This window comes from Zonotrichia leucophrys, unplaced genomic scaffold (assembly GCF_028769735.1).
Source record: "Zonotrichia leucophrys gambelii isolate GWCS_2022_RI unplaced genomic scaffold, RI_Zleu_2.0 Scaffold_230_80957, whole genome shotgun sequence".
Taxonomy (NCBI): domain Eukaryota; kingdom Metazoa; phylum Chordata; class Aves; order Passeriformes; family Passerellidae; genus Zonotrichia; species Zonotrichia leucophrys.
Genome location: NW_026992435.1, coordinates 48,642 through 71,339, shown reverse-complemented (window position 1 = coordinate 71,339; position 22,698 = coordinate 48,642). Strand labels below are relative to the sequence as shown.

Below are 22,698 nucleotides of genomic sequence, written 5' to 3'. Positions count from 1 at the left end.
CCTGTTGCTGCTCAGGGCCCCACTGGAAATTGTTCTTCTTGCGGGTGACCAGGTAAAGAGGGCTCACGATCTGACTGGACTCAGGAATATGCATCCTCCAAAAACCTATTGCACCCAAGAAAGCTTGTGTCTCTTTCTTACTGGTGGGTGGAGACATTGCTGTGATCTTGTTGATGACATCTGTAGGAATCTGATGCCATCCATCTTGCCACTTCACTCCCAGAAATTGAATCTCAAGAGCAGGTCCCTTTACTTTGCTCTTTTTAATGGCAAAACCAGCTCCCAGGAGGATCTGGATGATTTCCTGCCCTTTCTCAAACACTTCCGCAGCTGTGTTCCCCCACACAATGATGTCATCAATATATTGCAGGTGTTCTGGAGCCTCACCCTTTTCCAGTGCAGCCTGGATCAGTCCATGGCAGATGGTGGGGCTGTGCTTCCACCCCTGGGGCAGTCGGTTCCAGGTGTACTGCACTCCCCTCCATGTGAAGGCAAACTGAGGCCTGCATTCTGCTGCCAGAGGAATGGAGAAAAATGCATTGGCAATGTCTATAGTGGCGTACCACCTTGCTGCCTTGGACTCAAGCTCATACTGGAGCTCTAATATGTCTGGCACGGCAGCACTCAGTGGTGGAGTCACTTCATTCAATGCACGGTAGTCCACAGTCAATCTCCATTCTCCTTCAGATTTTCGCACAGGCCAGATGGGGCTGTTGAAGGGTGAGTGGGTCTTGCTGACCACCCCTTGGCTCTCTCTCCAGCTCTCGGATCATCTTATGGATGGGGATCACAGCATCTCGAGTGGTGCTATACTGCCATCGATGCACTATGGAAGTGGCAATTGGCACTCGTTGCTTTTCTCCCATCAGGCATCCTACTGCAGATGGATTCTCAGACAACCCAGGCAAGGTGCTCAATTGCTGGATGCCCTCTGTCTCTACAGCAGCTATTCCAAATGCCCATCTGAGTCCTTTTGGGTCTTTGAAGTACCCACTTCGAAGGTAGTCTATGCCCAAAATACATGGGGCCTCTGGGCCAGTCACAATAGGATGCTTCTTCCACTCATTTCCCGTTAGGCTCACATCAGCCTCCACCAAAGTGAAATCCTGGGATCCCCCTTTCACACCAGCAATAGAAACAGACTCTGTCCCCACATGTCTTGATGGGATTAATGTGCATTGCACACCAGTATCGACCAAAGCTTTGTACTCTTGTGGTTCCGATGTGCCAGGCCAACGAATCCACACAGACCAGAAGACACGATTTTCCCTGGCCTCTACCTGGCTAGAGGCAGGGCCCCTCTAAGCCTGGTTATCCTTCTTTCCCTGGGCGTATGTTTTGGATGTTCCTTCGAGGGGATCAGACAGGTCATCATCATCATACCTGGCCATTTGGCTGCGGGCAACTGGAGCTGCTTTCCTCCTGGTGGCTTCCTTCAGTTCACGCACCCGTTGTGCCAGAACAGCAGTAGGTTACCTATCCACCTTCTCATGTTTTCCCCACAATCACGCAGGTAAAACCACAGCTCAGCTTGTAGGGTGTACCTTCTCTCACCATCTGGGAAACGTCTGCCTTGGATACCGGAACCTCGGATCTGTACTGCTGAAATTTGGAGAAGGTCTTCTTTAATCTCCTCTCTAAGCTTCTTATGGTTCTCCTCTATCTTATCCTCTAAGTTCTGCAGACGTGTTTCTACTGCTGCGATTCTGGCATGTGTCGGGCCATGTACAGCATCTGCATATGCTCGGAGCTTCCTTGCCATGTCAAGCACAGTCTCATCCCTCTCATCCCTCTTCATTATGGCTAAGGCAGAAGCATATTCATGTGGCCCAAGTCACACAAGTTTTTGCCACATCACAGACGTGCATGGTACTAAGTCTGGGTTCCTAGTTGTTACATCATCTGAGAAGATAATCTCTGCCACAGCCATTTCTCTCAGGCGTTGGATCCCTTGCTCTATTGTCTTCCACTGAGTCTGCTGCATATAGAGATCGTCTGCACACAGGTATCTTTCTGCCACACTTCTTAGGACCCGTTCCCAGAGGCTGTGAGAGTTAGCCCCCCTCATCATTCCTTGGTCTATGACAGGATCCTGTGACAGGGATCCCAAATGCCTGGCTTCAGTGCCATTCAGAATTGTAGCCTCGCCTGCAGCATCCCAGAGATGGACCAGCCAACTAATTATGGATTCATCAGACCTTCGAGTGTAATCCTTCCGTAGGCCATGAAGGTCCTTCAGGGAAAAGGACTCAATATTTGCATCTGATCTTGCACCTGCTGCTTTCACTCCTGACTTTACATCAGGAGACACTGAGGTTCCTTCTCCTTCATCATCATCATCATCGTCCACTGGTCAATTGGTCTTGTCCGTGCATTTCCCACTTCTAGTGCTGGTAGCAACAGCCATGGGTTTAGTTGCTGGCTTCGAGCCTGGAGTGTTAGCTGCAGCCTGAGTCACCGGGACAGTTGCTGATTTATCTCCCTGCCCCTCTGCCTCTGTCTGCTGCCCGACACTATTTAGCAGTGTGCGATAAGCATATGCCAGGGCCCAGCTCACTGCAATGACCTTCCTCTCCTTAGGTTCATCCTGGTACTTCTCTTTCAGATATTTCCCCACCTCAGCTGGGTTCTGAATTTGTTCATGGGGAAAATCCCAGACTATAGGGTCAGAGAATTCCTTCAGGATTTGGCCCATATCCTCCCATTTCCCACACCACTTAGGATTTTCCACACGGGTTTACTCCTGAGTTAGGGGTCTCATCAGTCCATCTAGAAATCTCAGCCCTCATTCTAGAGAAGCAGCAGGCTGTATAGAGGAAGGTTACCAGATTGAATACCAGGAAGATGGTTTCTTGAACATTGAGGGGAAACTGAACATCCTTCACTAGTGATGCAACTGATTCATAGGAGAAGGAGGAAAGCAGAGGCTGAAAAACCTCATTCCCTCCTGCTCCTCCTGCAACAAACTGGATGCATAACCATAGCCATGAACCATTCATACCTGGAGCAGACCCTAGCATGTTTATAAACTTCTTGCACATTATTGCCACCAAGCCCAGCAGGATAGCTACTCTGGTCACTGCCCCTCTGATGTAAAAACTACGTATTAGGGGCAATACTAAAGCTATTTCTGGATAAGAAAATAAACCTAGGGACCAGAGAGGTATTAAAATCTCAAAAAACCCTAGGGACCAGAAATGCATGCAAACCTTCACCCCAATAGACATTATGAATCCAAAAAGCATGGCTATTAGCTGATTTAAACGAACACAGAGTAATAGCAACCAAAATGCAGTCAAAACAGGGTTTTTCCACTCTCTCTCTAGAGCCCCACATTTGGGCACCAAAATATTTTGTCCTGGTTTAGGGCAAATTTGTTAAAGAATCTGCAAAGGAGGGCCCCTCCAGAAAGCAAAACCCACACGGCCCCTCCCCTCAACCGGTTCTGGAAAAGTTCCTTGGAGAGAGGTGGAAAGAACCTGTTTTTTTGACTGGCCCAGCACCCCCCAGCACACAAAATGAACAATACCCGATGACACCGCTCTGAGAAAGATGGCAAAATCAGAAAGTCTCTTTCGGGGGTGGTTGCTCTGTTCTCAGTCCCTCCTGCGCTGGGGCAGCTGCTGCAGCCAAATGGTGCAAACCCTCGGTGTTCCCAGGTCCCAGTCTGGAGCAGGTTCGAGATGGTCACAGAAACAGGAGCGGAGAAACAGTCCAGGAAGGAATTTGGACTGTTTAGCTAAACTAGCTAATAGGCAGAGGCAGAAAGCAGAGCAGAAGCAAGAGCACAAAAGGGAGCAAGCAAAGCAGCAAGCTGAAGCAAGAAGTGAAAAACAGCCCTATGTACCGCTTGTCTCTGTGTCCCTGATAAGAGAAACCCAAACAAAACTTCCACTTTTCAGAGCCGGTCTTAAAGGCACAGAACAGGTGAATGGGATACAAGCATCATAACATCACCCCAGGACACAACCATTACCAGGGACCTGTTGCTATGGTCAGTTTCCATGGCAGCCATCACCAGGACCCTGTCAATATGGTCAGTTTCCATAGCAACTATCCCCAGCCCCCTGTTGCTATGCTCCGTCCCTCAGCAGCTCCTTGGATACCCCCTGCCAGGGGTGGTTGCCATGGACAGCAGCTCAGGCCTGCAGCCACAGCCCGTTGCCATGGCAATCATTTGCAGCCCCATCCCCAGGCTCATGGGATCCCAGAACCACAGAATTGGCTGAGCTGGGAGGGACCCATCAGCATCCTCCAGTCCAACTGCTGGCCCTGCACGGGACACCCCAACAATGCCAGCCTGGGCCTGGCAGCACTGTCCATACGCTGCTGGAGCTCAGAGAGCCCTGGAGCTGGGACCCTTCCCTGGGAAGCCCAGCAGCCTCTGGGCAAAAACCTTTTCCTGACATCCAACGTGAGCCTGCCCCGACTCAGCTGCAGCCGTTCCCTCCACTCCTGTCCCTGGGCACCAGAGGGAAGAGGTTCCCACAGCCCCAGCCAGGGACCCGCTCCCAAGGCTGTTGCCATGGCCACCAGGGCTGGGACCAGCTGGGATGCTCGGTTTCTACGGGCCGGGGTTCAGGAATGGGATTCCCCAGTTTCCTGCCCCTCCTAAAACCGTGCTGCCTTTGCTGCCTTCCTGCCTCCCATGGAAAGCACAAAAGGCAAAGATCCCATGCTGGAATAAGAACAACTTACTGGGAACAGCAACGAGATAAGGAACAACCGAAACAGAAATAATATTGATAACAGAGTGTATGAATTAAACTGTTTACAGGGAAATCTAAAACACAACTCACTGGGTCTGCCTGGCCGCATATTTCCTCCTGCCTGGAAACGACACCCTTCTCCTCAGGGAGAGAGAGAGTCCTTTTCCTGTCCCTGGCAATGACCTGAGGTGGGAGTTGCCATTGCCACACCCTCATGTTCTTCCATACCACATCATGTCATTGACATGAGCAGGAAAAGGGACAGGTGTCTTCCTAGCATGGATCATGGGAAACACGGATCACCAAGGCTCTTCCCAACATGGATCCTCCAATTATGGATGAAGCTGGGGCAGTGCACAAAAATCCTCCTGCACTGGCGCATTGGCAGAGCTTCCCTTACAGGTGCCTCCGTTGGTGTGTGGTCAAGTCAGAGCTCTGGGTGAAGCTTGTCCCACACTGAGAACACTCGTAGGGCCTCTCCCCTGTGCGGATGCGCCGGTGGGTGATGAGGGTGAAGTTGTGCTTGAAGCCCTTCCCACCGTCGGGGCAGTGGAAGGGCCCTCCTCTGTGTGAATGCGCTGGTGCAGGAGATCAGAGCTGGTCTGAAACCTCTTCTGACACTCGGGACACTCGTAGGGCCTCTCCCCAGTGTGGATGCGTCGGTGTTTGACAAAGGCAGATCTGCAGCTGAAGCCCTTCCCGCATTCCCCACACTCGTAGGGCCATTCCCCAGTGTGGATCATCTGGTGGATGATCAGGGTGCTCCTCTGCCGGAAGCTCTTCCCACACTCCAAGCATTTGTAGGGCTTCTCCCCATCATTAAGCTGCTCATGGACCACCAGCTCCAAGCCCTGGCTTGGGCTCTGTCCACCTTCTTGGCTCAGGTGGGTCTTTCCTCCTCAGAGCACACTGGGCTGGGTTTGGAGCCCCTCCTCCTGCAGGATCTCTGGGGATTTTCCTCCCCATTGGAATTCTGCACTGTGGAGTCACTCAAAATGGCCTTTTCCATGAGGTTCTGCCATGGAGATTTTTCCTCCATGGTCTCCATTCTCAGCTCCTTCTCTGGGGAAGGAAGGACAGGGAAAGGATAGGATTTGCCTCCATGCCACAGGGGAAGGGGAAGGAGATCCTGACGCAGAAATGAGGTCATTGTCGGGGATGAGACATTTGTCGGTGAGGGGAGACTCGGACACTCAATATGAGTGATAAGCAAATTCCGTTTATTGAAGAGAGCATCACTTATACAGCAAATAATAAGCTTATGAATATTCTGTAAGCCAAGCAATCTATTGGTTAAACTATGCCATGAACTCTTCCTCATTCCTCAGGGGTTACATCTCTCTTTTCTCGTGTCTCTTTCACTGTTTGTTATCCTACCACAACTAGGCTCAAGGACACGCTATCTAGCAGGTGCCGGACTTGGAATTAGCCACAGCTTTGTAATTTTCCATTCTCTAGCAGCTAAATTCCCAACACCTCCCCTATTTTTATTTTTAAAAAAAAAAAGTTCTATGGGCTGTGTCACACTCTTTGCAACACAAAAATAGGCAATTCTAACAGCTAAACAATATTCTCAGCTAGCAAGGTTTCTCTCTTACAAGCGATCTAAGCCAGGAAAACAAAACAAAAAGGCTATCACTAATCATAAGATATGCTATACAACAGATATAAAAAAGAATTCTATGTGCTACAAAGCTCAAACAAAACTCAGGTGTGCTAATATAATCCACAAAAATAAGCTAAAGAAAGTTTGCTTTCTATTCTCAAACAGCAGATTCTGATTGTCTTTTTTAACTAAAGTTTCTCTAATGTTCACAACAATATTTTGCACACAGGTCATAAAATAAACGCTTATCATAAAAGCATAAATCTATCTAACATCACTTAAACTCAATAGTAATTAGACTTAAAATACTTGAAACCTTTTAACTTAACAAAACTTAACTGACTTTAAATTCTACATAACTTACTATAATTTTAATTTTAACAGAAAACTTAACAAAACCTCAACAGTATTTAATATTTAATGGTAGTTAATAAACAATTCAGCTCAAGCCACTTAACAACAAATAAAACCCACTATAGAAATAAAATACAGCATTTAACACAACCTACAGGCCTGAGTCTAAAATACCAAGCCAAAACAACTTTCCTCACGTGTTTGCTGCAGCATTTTTATACTTAATGCACTTAATGTACTTAAACATAAGAAGTTTGTTTAAGGTATAGCTGTAAAAAAATTCTTTTGAATTCAGTGTTTGCTTTTACCTTTACCACATTTAAACAAGGCTTAAAACCCACAAAAAACATACTCATTACATCTTACTTATATAATCTTTCTAACACATCTTTAACATTTTTAAATTTTTCAAAATATAATTTTAGAGTTTGATGTTCTACCGATTAAAGTCTATGCTTCTAGTGTTTAGAGTCTATGTTAATACCGGTGACCCCAAGACAGCATAACAAATAATGAGCCAAATCGGCCGAAATTTGACTCCCGCATTCACTTACGCTGATTTCTCTTTCACAGTCTCTGCCAGGAAAAACAAAAGGGTTCTTCTAACTTAGGTGATAAACACTGGCGCAATAGTCTTTGGTGTCGTTTGTTTATTATCACTGGTCTCTTAATTGCAGTAGGAATCTTTCTTTTGTTGACAAGAGTCACATTTATTACGGCTGTCTAACTGAAGCTTCGGAGAGGGCGAGCCCCCCCGCGCTGGGCTCTTTCACAAGACACGCCGGCAGGCTGACTCCGCTGCAGCCACTGCCAGTCGGGGCGCTCCCCCCACGGCTGCTTGGCTCCCCGCGGCTGCTCGGCTCGGCTTCCTCCGCGCTGGGTGTGGCGCAGCCCCCACCGCTCTCGGCTCCCGCAGCAGCTCCCGTGGCGGCTCCCGCGGCTGCGCTACCGCCGCTGCGCCCATGCCGAGTTTGGAGTAGGACAGCCCGGCAGGCGTCCCGAACCGCGGCTGCTGCTTTGCATTCAGAAATATGCTGAAGCAGTGTGTGGTGCCTCACTTGCCATGGCTGGCTCAGTTTCTTTGCTGTTTTATCATCTTCTAACACTGCTTCCCACAGTATATCCACAAATTTTCTCCATTCTGCGAGTTCATGGACCATATGAGGGTTAAGGCAAATTTCTTCAGGGTATCCGTAGGCTAATAACAAATCTATCCCCTTTACCCCTCGCCATTCTAGATACGCGGTGAATAAATTATGTGCTGTTGCCTATTCATACCTATTTCGTGAGCGCTCTTTGCAGCTTTCCAGACTCCGGCAGCACGTATGGCTCGAGTCACCGAGGTGAACCCCAAGGGTGCTTCAAAGTTCCGGCACCGTCCTGGCTGCTCAGGACCCAACTCCAACTTCCTCAACCGTGGCATGCTCTCTCCCACTTTTTCTTTTAGTCGAGATGACGGGTCAGCATTCAGGGTCACCATGTGTCGTAGGAAGGGGACCAGGACATCAGATGGTTCATCACCGGTCCAACAGGTATAGTTTATTAAAGAAAGTATCAAACACTTATACAGCAAATAATAAGCTTATGAATATTCTGTAAGCCAAGCAATCTATTGGTTAAACTATACCATGAACTCTTCCTCATTCCTTAGGGGTTACATCTCTCTTTTCTCATGTCTCTTTCACTGTTTGTTATCCTACTACAGCTAGGCCCAAGGACACACTATCTTTGCAGGTGCAGGATTTGTAATTAGCCACGGCTTTGTAATTTTCCAGTCTCTAGCAGCTAAATTCCCAACACTGCCAGGTGCTTGTCCAACCAGGGTAGACACCAGCTTCTGGTATGTGATTGATTGACAGCTGGGCCAATCAGAGCTGGATTAACATCATCCACCCCCTCCCCCCCCACTGTATGATTGACAGCTCTGCCAGGCCAGGCCTAGCGGCCGGGCTCTGTCCCACCACAAGCCAAGGCCTGACCCGGCCCTGGCCTCACACGGGCATTCCAAGCATCCCAAGGTGTCTTGGGACATCGATCTCATCCATCCTCTGAAAGTGACCATGATGACACTACAGAACCTCATGGAACCATGGTCAGTTGTGACAGTGCAGGTCCAAGGACACCACGGTGACACTACGGAACCTCATGGAATCAAGGAGACAATTGTGCAACTCAGGGGCCCTATGGATGCAAGGGTCAGTAATCAAACCTTGGGGCCCATAGAAGCAAGGAGCCCTTGTGACACAGTGGGGCTGCATGGAGCCAAGGGAACCTTGTGACTCTGTTGGGGCTCATGAAACCAAGAAGCCATTGTGGCATTGCCAAAACTCATGGAATCAAGGAGAATACTGTGACAGTGTGGGCACCCATGAAATCAAGGGAACATGGAACAGGTCTGCCTGCTTTGGCCTCCTGGGGGCTGTCTGACAGATCCCAATGAATTTGACATGTCAAGAGCTACTTCTCATATGACCATGAAGCACTGGGGCTCTGGGCTTTCCTTCCTATGGAAAAGAACTGTCTTTCTTGTCTAGGCTCTCACGCCTGAAATTAGGATTCCACTTCTAAAGTTCCCTATATCCAATGATTTCTCCCAAAGAAAATCTGCCAATACAGACAAGTCTGTCTAGCCTCGGCCTCTGGTGACTGCCTCTCATCTGCCGCGGGGCTCTGTGCTTTCCTTCCTATGGAGACCACTTTGACACTACCGGGTTTTGTGGAGCCAAAGGGCATAGTTACACTGTAGGAACTTGTGGAACCAAGGGGAACATTGTGACACCGTGAGTACCATGGATCCAAGGGGCCACTGTGACACTGTGGGGCCTCGTGGAATCACAGAATGTCATTGTGGCTCTGTTGGGCCGCATGGTCCCAAGGGGCCAGTGTGAAGTGCTGGGGCTCTGTGGAACCAAGAGGCCATTGATGCATTTCAGGGCCTCGGGGAGCCAAAGGGCCATTGTGATCCTGCAGGGCACCTTGGATCCATGGAGAACATTGTGGCATTGCAAGGCCCCATGAATCATGGAGACCAGTGTGACACTGTGGGGCCACACAGAACCAAAGGGCCACTGTGACCCTGCAGGGCCTCATGTATGGAAGGGGACCATTATGACACTATGGGAAGGAAGTTGTGGAAATAAGGGGATCATTGTGGCACCACTGGAGCCCATGGAAACAGGGGGCTGTGGTGATACAGAGGGGCTTCATGGAACCGATAAATCATTATGACACATGAGGCCTTGTGGAACCATGGAGACCATTAAGATCCTTAAGGACTTGTGTAACCAAGAAGCCATTATGACACCTGAGGGCATCATGGAAGCAAGAGAACCATTGTGACACTACAGGGACCTGTGGAACCAAGGGAACATGAAATAGGTGTGGCTGCCTTGGTCTCCCAGAGGTCACCTGACAGGTCTGGCTGATCTTGGAATGTGGAAGGCCACTCCCATCTGCCCTGAAATATTGGAGCTCTGGGCTTTTCTTTTTATGGAGAAGAACTGTCCATATTTTTCAGGCATCCATGGCCAAAAATTGGATTCCACCTCTAAATTTCTGTGTATCCAAGGATTTCTGAAGACAAAAGCTGCCCGGACAGACAGGTCTGGCTGGTCTTTGATTCCTGAGTGCCAGAACTCACCTGTTTTCCAAACACTGGAAACGGCTTTCTGCTTTTCTTTTTATGGAAGCAAAACATCTCTCTTCTCCAGGCACAAATGTCTGAAATTAGGATTCCACATCCATAATTTCAAATATCCAAGGGTTGCTCCAAGCAAACATGCCAGGACAGACAATTCAGGCTTGCCTTGGCCTCTGGTGGTTGCCATTCATCACCTCGTGAAACATGGGAGCTCCGTGGTTTCCTCTCTATGGAGACCAATGTGGGGGCCTGAATACATGTTGTATCGTGAGATCAGTGTGTGTCTAAGTTACTCCAAACGAGCTGCAGCTGCAGGGTCCTTAGTTGGGCAACAGCTGTAGCTCGTGAGGGTAACTGAGATAAATAGGGGTGGGTCAAGAGCCCAGGAGGAGCCCCTGAGAAGATAGAAGAAGAGCCCCGGCAGAGAGGGAAGAACAATGCTGCAGCCAAACAGAGAGAGAGAGAGAGAAGGTATGGAATCCCCCGGACAGCCGAGAGCTGTGACAGCCTGAGAGCTGGGACTTTACGTGTATGGCAGCCAGAGAGCAAAGATTACAACAACTGGTGACCCCGTGTGAAGACGAGCATGCAGCCAAAGAGAGAGAGAGAGAAGGTATGGAATCCCCCGGACAGCCGAGAGCTGTGACAGCCTGAGAGCTGGGACTTTACGTGTATGGCAGCCAGAGAGCTGGGACTATAGAAGAGGCAGCCTGAGAGCTGGGACTGTGTGTGTATTTTAAAAGAAAAGGGGGAAATGTGGGGGCCTGAATACATGTTGTATTGTGAGATCAGTGTGTGTCTAAGTTACTCTAAATGAGCTGCAGCTGCAGGGTCCTTAGTTGGGCAACAGCTGTAGCTTGTGAGGGTAACTGAGATAAATAGGGGTGGGTCGAGAGCCCAGGAGGAGCCCCTGAGAAGAAAGGAGAAGAGCCCCAGCAGAGAGGGAAGGACAACGCTGCAGCCAAACAGAGAGAGAGAGAGAAGGTATGGAATCCCCCGGACAGCTGAGAGCTGTGACAGCCTGAGAGCTGGGACTTTACGTGTATGGCAGCCAGAGAGCAAAGATTACAACAACTGGTGACCCCGTGTGAGAGAAGGTATGGAATCCCCCGGACAGCCGAGAGCTGTGACAGCCTGAGAGCTGGGACTTTGGGTACAGCCTGAGAGCTGGGACTTTACGTGTATGGCAGCCAGAGAGCTGGGACTATAGAAGAGGCAGCCTGAGAGCTGGGACTGTGTGTATATTATAATTGTTAAAAGAAAAGGGGGAAATGTGGGGGCCTGAATATATGTTGTATTGTGAGATCAGTGTGTGTCTAAGTTACTCCAAACGAGCTGCAGCTGCAGGGTCCTTAGTTGGGCAACAGCTGTGGCTCGTGAGGGTAACTGAGATAAATAGGGGTGGGTCAAGAGCCCAGGAGGAGCCCCTGAGAAGATAGAAGAAGAGCCCCAGCAGAGAGGGAAGACAACGCTGCAGCCAAAGAGAGAGAGAGAGAAGGTATGGAATCCCCCGGACAGCCGAGAGCTGTGACAGCCTGAGAGCTGGGACTTTACGTGTATGGCAGCCAGAGAGCAAAGATTACAACAGACCAATATGACATTTGGGAGCCTTGTAAAATGAAGGGGCCATCGTGACACTGCAGAGCACCATGGATCCAAGGGACCACTGTGACACTGTAGAGCCTCGTGGTACCAAGGACATCATAATGTCTCGTTTGGGCCATATGGTCCCAAGGGCCAGTGCAAATCAGCAGCGTGGGATTAGCCCCACTGTAACTCAGAGTTAGTCAGATTTTACCTCAGAAGAACTAGGCATGAGTTCCAAGTCCTAGGAATCATTCTTTTAATTTAGGGTGAACTTGAGAGTTCCCCCATAAGCCTTTAGTGTTGTTATGCTAAGTTGTCCAAGTTCTACTCCCCTATTGGTGTATTGGTTACTTGTTTCTTCTATATGGTTACTGTTCTAGTTTTCTAGCCCAAAGTGTCTATGTTGTTGCTTCCCCTTTATCTCAGGTTTTAGGATCCTACCCCTTCTGCTGTGCTGAACTTCTCAATAAACAATGTTTATTGTTTTTCACCCTGTTATTAAAGTTCTTTTACGGCAACTGCATCGAACCCGCTCCTTTTCATTTTTGCCAACCTCGCCCTGAAGTCAGGGAACCAGAGAGGTTTGTCGCAGTCACATTGATTGTGACATTTGGTGCCCAAACAGGCACCATGACATATAGGGCTCCCTGCGTCGGTCACGTCAGCTGGGGTTACCTGATGGATAAGCCAGTGCTCCCCGGGATTTTGGATTATGCTGAGCTCTGTAGATTCATCGTTACTTCAAGGGACCTTGTCCAGGATTGGCAGGGACAACAACAGTGTCACCTGCATAGGATTGCAGGTGGATTTGGGGACACACAAGACGTTTATTGCCCATTTTGCCACTGTGTTTTTACAATATGCACCCAAGTCTCATAATTGATTTTGGGTGTTCCAGTGGCTCTTCCCCATGAGGCAGAGAAAGACAAAAATGGGCAGCCAGATGTCCAAAGCAGAAAGGAGCATAGATGCATGCTTTAATTCTCACTTATCATGACATAATATTTTCAAAGAACAAATTAAAATCAATCACGAGGTGGATCATTAAAAATCTTCCAGACACCTCTGCTGACAAAATCCATACCGAATTTTGGGACTCAGTGGGAGATAATCTGTACAACCCTTCAACCTTTTGATCAAAAGGGACCGCATTGCACCCCACACGCTCCCCATCTTTCACACCATCATTGAGACCCTTCACCAGAAAGCAGCATGTTGAAAACTCAATCCATAGGTCACTCCTAACTCAGGACCTCCCCACAAACCTGCCTTTATCAGACCTTCCACGATGGTCCAAGATGGGGATGGCCACGCGGTCTTGGAGGATCAAGACCAGGAGATTCAAGATGGAAGGAGCCTGAATGTGGCACAGGAGCCAAACCATCGTCTCTCCATCTTGGCTCCACCACTTCCTGCTACGACAACCTTCTCTTCCACCCTGAATGAACCTCCAGACTGCACCTCCATGACTGTGGGTCACGCCCCCACTTTCAATCATTCCACCTCCCCGCTGGGCCATGCCTCCAGAAGACCACTCTGGAAATCCACCATCCTAAATCAAGGAGCTTCCTCCCCAATACCTGACAAAATGGCAGTGCCCTTTACCTCACCCTCTGGCAACTATATAATCCCCATGGTCCAAGATACTAAGCCCCACTGCCGCACTATTTCTCATCCAAATGTTTCTGCTCCAAGTTATTCTTCCTCCCCAGAAGACAGTTTGGATTCCACAGAGCCACCTCGCCCCTCAACCCTGGAAGATCCCAAGGAAAGGATTCGGAAAGCAGTTAAGGAAGGAGACTGGCAAATAGTCTCGAAACCCCTCATTGCCCTGGTATGTTATGAAAGAAGGGGCAGAATCCCAGGTATCAGCCATTGGTTTACAGGGATATCAAGGAGCTGTGTAGGGCAGCTAAAGACCATAGGAAGGACTTATCTTGTTTTAATGGCCTAATGAGGGCCATGTTTACAGCTCATGTCTTAACCCCCTAGGATTTAAAATATATTATGACCATGTTGTTGTCACCTACAGAATACACCCTGTGGGAAGGGGGATGGAAGTGTTTACTAAATCAATTAATAGCAGACTATGCTAATAATGAGGCAAGGGCGGAATTGACAATCAACCATCTAGCTGGAGAAGGACAACACAGCCTACCAGATGATCAAGCAGCAGGTATCCCCAGAAAAGTATTGGATGATATCAAAGAGATGGCTTTGAAAGCTTTAATCCAGGTATCGGATGGTAGCACCCCCAATTTGGACAACCTTGGGTGGCTGCAGCTAAAGCTTTAGGACAATTAGACCATCTTGGGTGCCACTGGCAGGCAAACCAATGCTACCTCCCTCACACTGAGTGGCCTGCTCTTAGACATAGAGACCATCAGACATGCTACCTTGCAGAACAGCAATACAGTTTTTACTCTGGGCACATGGGTATGACAGTGAAGACTCTGAGGACATGTGTGGCATGAACCTGTCCAGCCACAGCAAGTCAACCCACAAGAGCATTCACGTACTGAAGGAAGGGTTCAAGAAGCTTCAAGTGGAAAACAAAGACTGGTTCAATAAACTCTTCCAAACCAAGGGACTAAAGGGTTGGATGATGTCTATCTAAAACAGGACTAATAATTCTTTTAGTAGTTGTTGTTGTGTTTTAATTTCCCATGTTTGTTTGGATGCTTTTAGAAAGTCTTAAAAAATTCTTTCAGTTCCATCTTGGTTGTAAAACAGAAAGGGGGAAGATACCCAACACAGGATCCTCATGGACTCCTTGGAGGAGAGAATTGGAGACCAGGATGGCACAAAAAACTCTTGGGCACTGAGTGTGGGAAGGAAAATTTCTAAAAGTACCTAAAAGTATTCTTAAACACATAAAGTACCTTAAAAACCTTGAGTATCTCAAGGCATTAATGAGCCCCACTGAGTGTCAGTACAAAGCTCTCAAGGGACTCATTAAAGCAGATAATTGGGGCCATGATTGCACAAACCTCTCACAGAGTCTGTATCAAAAGGCAAACACAGAGTACCTTCAAATAACTGAAGTACCTTGAAGCATTAATGAGCCCCATTGAGTGTTGTTACTGACAAAGCCTCTCCAGTGAGTAATTACAGCAGATAATTGGAGGCCTTGATTGAACAAACCTCTCAGAAACTCCAAGCCAAAAACCAAACCCAAAGTCCTTTGAAAAACCAAACCCAAAGTCCTTTGAAAAAATGCAGGGAGCATTCAGGAGCCCCCAGGGCCATTCCTGAGCAAGACTCCCCAGGGACTCCTTCCAGCAGATCCCTGAGGCCACTGGGATGCGGGCTAGGGGGGGATGCTGAGGGCAGGACAAGGGGCTGACAGTGCCCAGCCTGGCTGGGGCTGTGCCAGGAGGCCCCAGGGCCTCAGGACAAGGTGTCTCCTCACAGTCCTTGGTGGCACAGACTCTGCTGTGCCCCAGGGCACCAAGACTTGGCTTCTCTTTGTCCCTACCTGCCATCACTGCCTCCAGTTCTCTGCTCTGCCTGGGGTCCAGGGACACTTTCTCAGTCATGTTCCTCAGTGGGACCCATTAAAAGTCTAAGAAACTTTGGAGTTGGATTTTGACTTGGAGTTCTGGAGAGGTTTCTTCAGCTCCCTCTCAGGGACTGATGTTCAGGCCCTCAGCACAAAGCCCCAGAGGCTCATTAAAGTCCTTGTGCTGTGTCTGTGCTGCTGAGCTGGGCTGGGCTCCTGGCACAGAGGCAGCTCCTGGTAACCAAGAAAACCTTCAAAAGCACATTTCTCTTGATGAGCAGCTCTTCTGCCAGCCCAGCAGGGCTGGGGCACTGCCTGCAGCCACCCCGGGCACAGCACAGAGGCACAGAGAGCTTCAATCAGTCAGGGCTGGGAAGATGCTGAGAAGTGCCTGGGGCAGAATCACTGCCAGCCCTTGGCACAGGAACCTCTGGCTGCAGGACAATGCAGCTGCAGCTCCTGGAGCCATCTCCGAAAGCTGGAACATCGCAGTGCCTACAGACCCTGTGAGTACATTCTCTGATTGTCTCTTGTGCAGAGCAGCCAGGGGTGCCCAGGGCTGTCCTGCAGAGCAGGGTCCTGCAGCCCAGGGCGCTGTGCTGGGGCAAGGACTCTGCTGCCTGCCAGGGACAGCTCTCAGCCAGCCCTGGCAGCTTCTCCCAGCACTGGGGGATGAGATCTGGGTGGGAGGAGACAGCTGGTAAGGCTTGGAAGTGTTCTTGTGTGGGGAGGATGCTGCATTGTTCAGGACTGCTCCCAGCATGACATTTAACTGAAGAACATTTCCAAGTAGATTATACAGGGAGCACAGCGATGCAGGGACTGTATGAAAGGGGAAATCCTGCTTTTCTAATCTACTCCTCTGGGTTGCCTGAATTGAATATTGCACCCAGATATTCATCTCTCAGTTAACATTGAGAAAAAAAAAATTCTTTCAGATCTCAATAAACCAGACAGTGAGATACATCAGCACAGCGTCCCTCACAGGCAGCATCAGTGTCACTTTTCCAGCTTCCTCAGGGTTGCTCTGACATTGCCATCAGAGCCTGCAGAGCCAGGAAGTGCCTGAGTTGGGAGGAGTCTGCAGGGCAGAGCTGAGCCCCCAGAGCTGGGCTGGGTTCTGGTAGCACTGGCAGGGCCCAGCCCTGGGCACAGGGAAGCAGCTGCTGGCAGGGACAGCTCCAGGCAGCAGAGCCCTGGGCAGGCAGTGGGGAGAAAGTGCCCCCAAGCTGTGCTGGGATATTTCAAGTCCTCTCCAAGCACAAATATTCCAAGATTACTTTTTTTACAGATCCCTGTGCCAAGACAGAACAAATGTCCAACAGCAGCTCCATCAGCCACTTCCTCCTGCTGTCATTGGCAGACACGCGGCAGCTGCAGCTCCTGCACTTCTGCCTCTTGCTGGGCATCTCCCTGGCTGCCCTCCTGGCCAACGGCCTCATCATCAGCGCCGTAGCCTGTGGCCACCACCTGCACACGCCCATGTTCTTCTTCCTGCTCAACCTGGCCCTCAGCGACCTGGGCTCCATCTGCACTACTGTCCCGAAAGCCATGCACAATTCCCTCTGGGACACCAGGAACATCTCCTACTCAGGATGTGCTGCACAGGTTTTCTTCTTTCTCTTCTTTGTGGGAGCAGAGTTTTCCCTCCTGACCATCATGTGCTACGACCGCTATGTGTCCATCTGCAAACCCCTGCACTACGGGACCCTCCTGGGCAGCAGAGCTTGTGCCCACATGGTAGCAGCTGCCTGGGCCAGTGGCTTTCTCAATGCTCTGCTGCACATGGCCAATACCTTTTCACTGCCCCTGTGCCATGGCAATGTTCTGGGCCAGTTCTTCTGTGAAATCCCTCAAATCCTCAAGCTCTCCTGCTCCAAATCCTACCTCAGGGAACTTGGGTTTATTGCTGTTACTGTCTGTGTTGTTTCTGGCTGCTTTGTGTTCATTGTTTTCTCCTATGTGCAGATATTCAGGGCCGTACTGAGGATCCACTCTGAGCAGGGACGGCACAAAGCCTTTTCTACTTGCCTCCCTCACCTGGCTGTGCTCTCCCTGTTCCTCAGCACTATCATGCTTGCTCACCTGAAGCCCCTTTCCACCTCATCCCCATCTCTGGATCTGGCCCTGTCAGTTCTGTACTCGGTGGTGCCTCCAGCCCTGAACCCCCTCATCTACAGCCTAAGGAACCAGGAGCTCAAGGCTGCAGTGCAGACACTGATGAATGGACGGTTTCAGTAACACTAAACTGCTTGCCAGTTTCCGCAAGTCACTTGCAATAAATTTTGTCTTTGATAATACTTCGGTTTTGTATTTGATTTATTCTTGTCTTTCCTTTGTCTTAATCTTTAATTGTCCAGAACAAACGGCATTGTTGGGGCCATATTTCATTTTGTTTCTCTCCACATTTGCTATGGCCCCAGACTGTGTCCACGAGGATCTCTGCTCTCAGTGGTTTTAAGTGACCTAAAGCATCTCCTAGCAAAGTCTTCCCTTGCAATTCCCCTTTTGCTGCCTTCTCTGGAGCTGCAGCAGCAATGTCTGTGTGCAGAGCTGGGGATATGTCAGGGATTGCAGAGCAGCTCTCTTCCTGCTGGCCACACCATTCCTGATCCAGTCCAGGAGCCATTGGCCTTCTTGGCCACCTGGGCACACTGCTGGCTCATGTCCAGCCTGCTCTCCATCAGTGCCCCCAGGTCCCTTTCTGCCTGGCTGCTGTCCAGCCCCTCTGTCCCCAGCCTGTAGCACTGCAGGGGTTGTTGTGGCCAAAGTGCAGGACCCAGCACTTGGTCTTGTTCAACCTCACCTTGTTGGGTTTGGGCCCCCGATCCAGCCTGTCCAGGTCCCTCTTCAGAGCCCTCCTACCATCCAGCAGATCTACACTCACACTCAGCTTTGGATATCTTTTGCTTCACAGAGCCCTGGAGTGCCACAATGGTCTCCATGATTCCATGAGGCTCCACCAAGTCACAATGGTCTCTTGGTTTTATAGGGCCCTCAGTTTTACAGTGTCCTCTGTTCTACCTGTGCCCCGCAGTGTGACAATGGCCTTTTAGTCCCAAGGGGCACCATGGTATCAAACATGTTTCCTTCATTCCATGAGTGCCCTCAGTGCAAAAATTGCCGCTTGGTTCCATGGGGGGCTGCATTGTCAGAATGGCCCCATTGTCACACAAGGCTGCAAGTGTCACAACAGTCTCCTCATTTCCACAAAGCCACACAGTATTACAACGGTCTTCTGAATTCCATGAGGTGCCAGAGTCCCAAAATGGACTCCTTGGTTCGATTTAGCCCTGCACTTTGAGAAGAGACCCTTAGGTTTATGATGCAACACAGTGTCACAATCATCACAGAATCACAGAAGTAACCAGGCTGGAAAAGACCTTGGAGATCAGCAACTCCAACCTGTGACCCAACATCACGTTGTCACCTAGACCATGGCACTCCAGTCTTTCCTTAAACACCTCCAGGGATGGTGACTCCACCACCTCCCTGGGCAGCCCCTTCCAATGCCCAATCGACCTTTCTGTGAAGAACCTGTTCCAAATGTCCAGTCTAACCCTCCCTTGGCACATCTTAAGCTGTGTCCTCTTGTCCTGTCACTGTTCCCTGGGAAAAGACCCTGATTCCCACCCCCCCCCAAACTGCACCCTCCTGTCAGGGAGTTGTAGAGAGTGATGTGGTCTCCCCTGAGCCTCCTCTTCACCAGGATAAAAAACCCCAGCTCCCTCAGCCGCTCCTTGGAGGACTTGTGCTCCAGAGCCCTCAGCAGCCTTGTTGCCCTTCTCTGGACACGCTTCAGCCCCTCCATGTCCTTCTTAAATATCCAGCCCAGAACTGGTCACAGCACTTGAGGTGCTGTCCAAGCAGTGCTGAGCACAGGGAAGAATCCCTGCCCTGCTCCTGCTGGCCACACCATTCCTGATCCAGGCCAGGAGCCATTGGCCTTCTTGCCTACCTGGCTTAGCAGGTTCCCAGCTGCTTCCTTCTGGATTACAGGGGGGCTGTTCTGCTCCCTGTGTCCATCTACAAGCTCAGAAGAACACTTGTCCTGAGGACAATCTGTCCTAATGTTGAAAACTGGGGCAAAGAAGGTGTTAAGCAGCCCCCCTTTTCCTTATCCTTAGTTACTCTATTCCTGGCTGCATACAATAAAGAGTAGATGTTCTACTTTTCCGTCCTTTTGCTATTAGTTTATTTTTAAAAGCATTTTTTATTATTTTTCACAGAAATGGCCAGGTTAAGATCTACTTGACCTTTCACCACTCTACTTTTCCTTCTGCACAACCTAACAACATCCTTAAACACGTCCTGGGATGCCTGATCTATCCAATGGTGATGCACCCTCTTTTTTCCCTCAGTTCCCACAAAAGCTCATGCCCAGTCAGGACAGTCATTTTCCTCTCAAGCTCAACTTTGGCACAGAGGCACAAGCTGCTTCCCCCTTAGGATTCCTCTCTTGAGGTGTGTCCATTCTCCCTGGACACTTTTGTTTTTAAGTTTGTTTCCCTTGAAAAATCAATACCTGATTCATTACTCTCCAAATCTGCACCCTGAATCCAAGGTCTGCCCTGCATAATTCCAGTGATGAAGTTTTCTTGCTGCCCCTCCTTCTTTCACAGAATATTGGAAACTTGATTATTTCATAGTCACTATGCCCCGGCAGCCTCCAACCACCACATCTGCCACCAGCCCTTCTCTGATTGTGACCAACAGCAGACAGAGCTTTCCTTGGAAGTGGGAGTGTTACCAAAATTTTGGCAAAATAGTAAAACTCCATAATCCCAATGTAGCATTAAGAAGCAGCATTCTTTATCTGGCTAGATACACGGGGGGAATAGCTCCTCCCAAAGCTGTGCATGCTGAGTGCTGGAAGGTTTCTGTTTATGTTCTGTATTTTGCATACATATTCAAAATATGTATTTTTGCATTTGTCTGAAAATAATGTTAGTATGGAAATCACTTGTGGATGGTGGACTCATCAGGTGCTGCTGGGACATAGCACATTGCTCAGGGAAGAGCGAGATTGTAATTAAATTGTTTCCTGTTCAACTGTGGTCTATTGGCCATGAAGGGAAACTTTCTGTGCCTCTGAGTCTCACCAGTTCCTGATCCCCAAAGGACACAAACTTGATGAGTTGTGGCTCCCACTCCAGAGGTGGCACCTGCACCTCCCTCCATACCCAGAGCAGAGCTCCCTTGTCCCAGTGAGTCCTTGGCAATGCAGGGATAAAGGAAACAGGACAGGCTGTGGGGATCAGGGGCAGGGCACAGCCAGGGATTTGCGGCGGTTGTGAGCCCAGGGCAGGATCCGGACCTTGGCCTTGGTGAACCTCATCCAGTTGTCCTGGGACCATGGCTCCAGCCTGTCCAGATCCCTCTGCAGAGCTTCCTGCCCTCCAGCACAGCCACACTCCCACCCAGCTTGGGCTCACCTGGGAACTGACTGAGAGTGCCTTCGATGGCCTCATCCAGATAATCAATAAAGAGATTTCACTGACCTGGCCCCAATCCTGAGACCTGGGGACACTCCTGGATGTGACTCCATTCCTCAGCTGCTCTGAGTGCCAGGGGTTGGATGAGGGAAACGGTGGGGTGGGAGCCATGAAGGGTTTTGATTTTCATATCTGTTCAAACTGCATTAGGAGGTGCTGGGGATCAATATCAACTGGGGATTGCTGATATCAATCTATAAACAGGAAAAGAAAACTAAACAGGAAAAAACATTTTTCTCTTCATTGTATTATATGTAGGAGTGATAATTCATGCAGTAGAAATAGATATATGTATGTATAAAATATTATTAGAATTTAAACCCATACTTGTCAAACTACTCTAGCCTGGAAGACAGTCCTATTCATGTTATAACTAATTCCCGGACAGTGTCAAGATAAAATCAGATCTCTTCTCTGTGTGAATAGAGCAAACCCGAGCCACAATGTCTACAATTGCTCTGGTCAGGGACAGAGTTATTCACATTGTAACTAATTTCTGTACCAGTGCTGGGACAATACCACGACCTGTTGTCATACGAAGGAGACAGGGTGGAGCCATCAGAAGGGGGGTTCCTCTGACACCAGCGCCTGTGAGATACCATCAGGAATTTCCTGAGCGATGATCACTGGGACATCACCAGGCAGCCCATGAGATCATGCAGCTGGACTGATCAAATCTTGGACACTCAGGAGATGGCATCACCTACTACATGTGAAAGACTCCTCTTCCTGAGCAATCAGGCATTTGTCTAGGCTGTGGAAAGTTCTTTGTCTGTTCCTACACATGTGTGGTTCCAACTTTACATGCAAAGGGACAAAAAAGAACTATGTGGTCATTTCTGCCCCAGGCAGAATAAACTGTATATAAGCAGGCTGCTGGAAACACTTAGGGTGCACCTTAGGGGAAACGCTGTCTCTCTGTCAGCAGGAATCCAGGGTCACCCAGCAGCTGCTCCCGAGGCTGACGCTGACTTGGCTGTGGGATTGCGAAATTTTCTATTTTTTGTATATTGAATTAATGAATCTTTGTCGAATTTTTTTATAATTTGGCTACAGATTTGATCATTTATAACAATTGTTTTGAATATTGTAGATTCATTTTGAATGCACTTCTGAAATTTGTTTAATTAACCACAGAAGGATTGAAGACTTGATTTATTCCCAAGGGCTTGTCTTGTTTGGGTGTTTAGAACAAATGTTTATGAGCTTTTCTCACTGAATTCCTGAACTGAAGAGCTCAAGAAGAAGTGGCCTGTGGAGTAATAAAAATCATCAGCAACCTCCAAATGGCTGAGGGTCCATCCTCATCAGAGCAGCAATGAACAGAAATGGGCACAGCTTTGTGACTGCCACAGCTCTGGCATGGGCCCGCCTGGAGAAGGAGCAGCTCTTGAGGGCCCCAAGGCCGGGGCTCATGTGCTGCCCTGAGCAGATGTGGAGAGCCTGGTTCAAGCATGGCTTAAAGAAAGAGGCCATGAAGGTATTCAGCTAAGAGAAAAGCAGCCTTTCCCAGGCTTGATCCTGTAAATAATTAGGTTCTCAGCCACCTTTTATATAAACAACAAGATTCTCAGACCGTTCTGTCCTTGGCTGCTACTGGGAACAGATATGAAGGTTTTGAGAACTTTTCATATCATGGTGAGAACACTGATCTTGGTTTCAGTAAACTAACTTCAGGTATTGTAAACAAAAGGAGGAGCTGAAGTTTTCTCTACAGCCTATCAAGAGCTCATATTTTGCAATATGCATGAAGTGAATTAGTACTGTTATAAAAGGTGTCTAATTTGATCAATAAACTGGAGTCG

General features: G+C 49.0%; 1 protein-coding gene across 1 annotated transcript; it reads left to right on the top strand.

Moving 5' to 3' along the window:
- The first annotated feature begins 16,712 nt into the window (after positions 1-16,712).
- On the top strand, positions 16,713-17,639 carry LOC135461236 (olfactory receptor 14J1-like). Its single transcript, XM_064738241.1, has one exon. It carries the CDS (start codon positions 16,713-16,715, stop codon positions 17,637-17,639), a length of 927 nt encoding a protein of 308 aa, XP_064594311.1.
- The last annotated feature ends 5,059 nt before the right edge of the window (positions 17,640-22,698 follow it).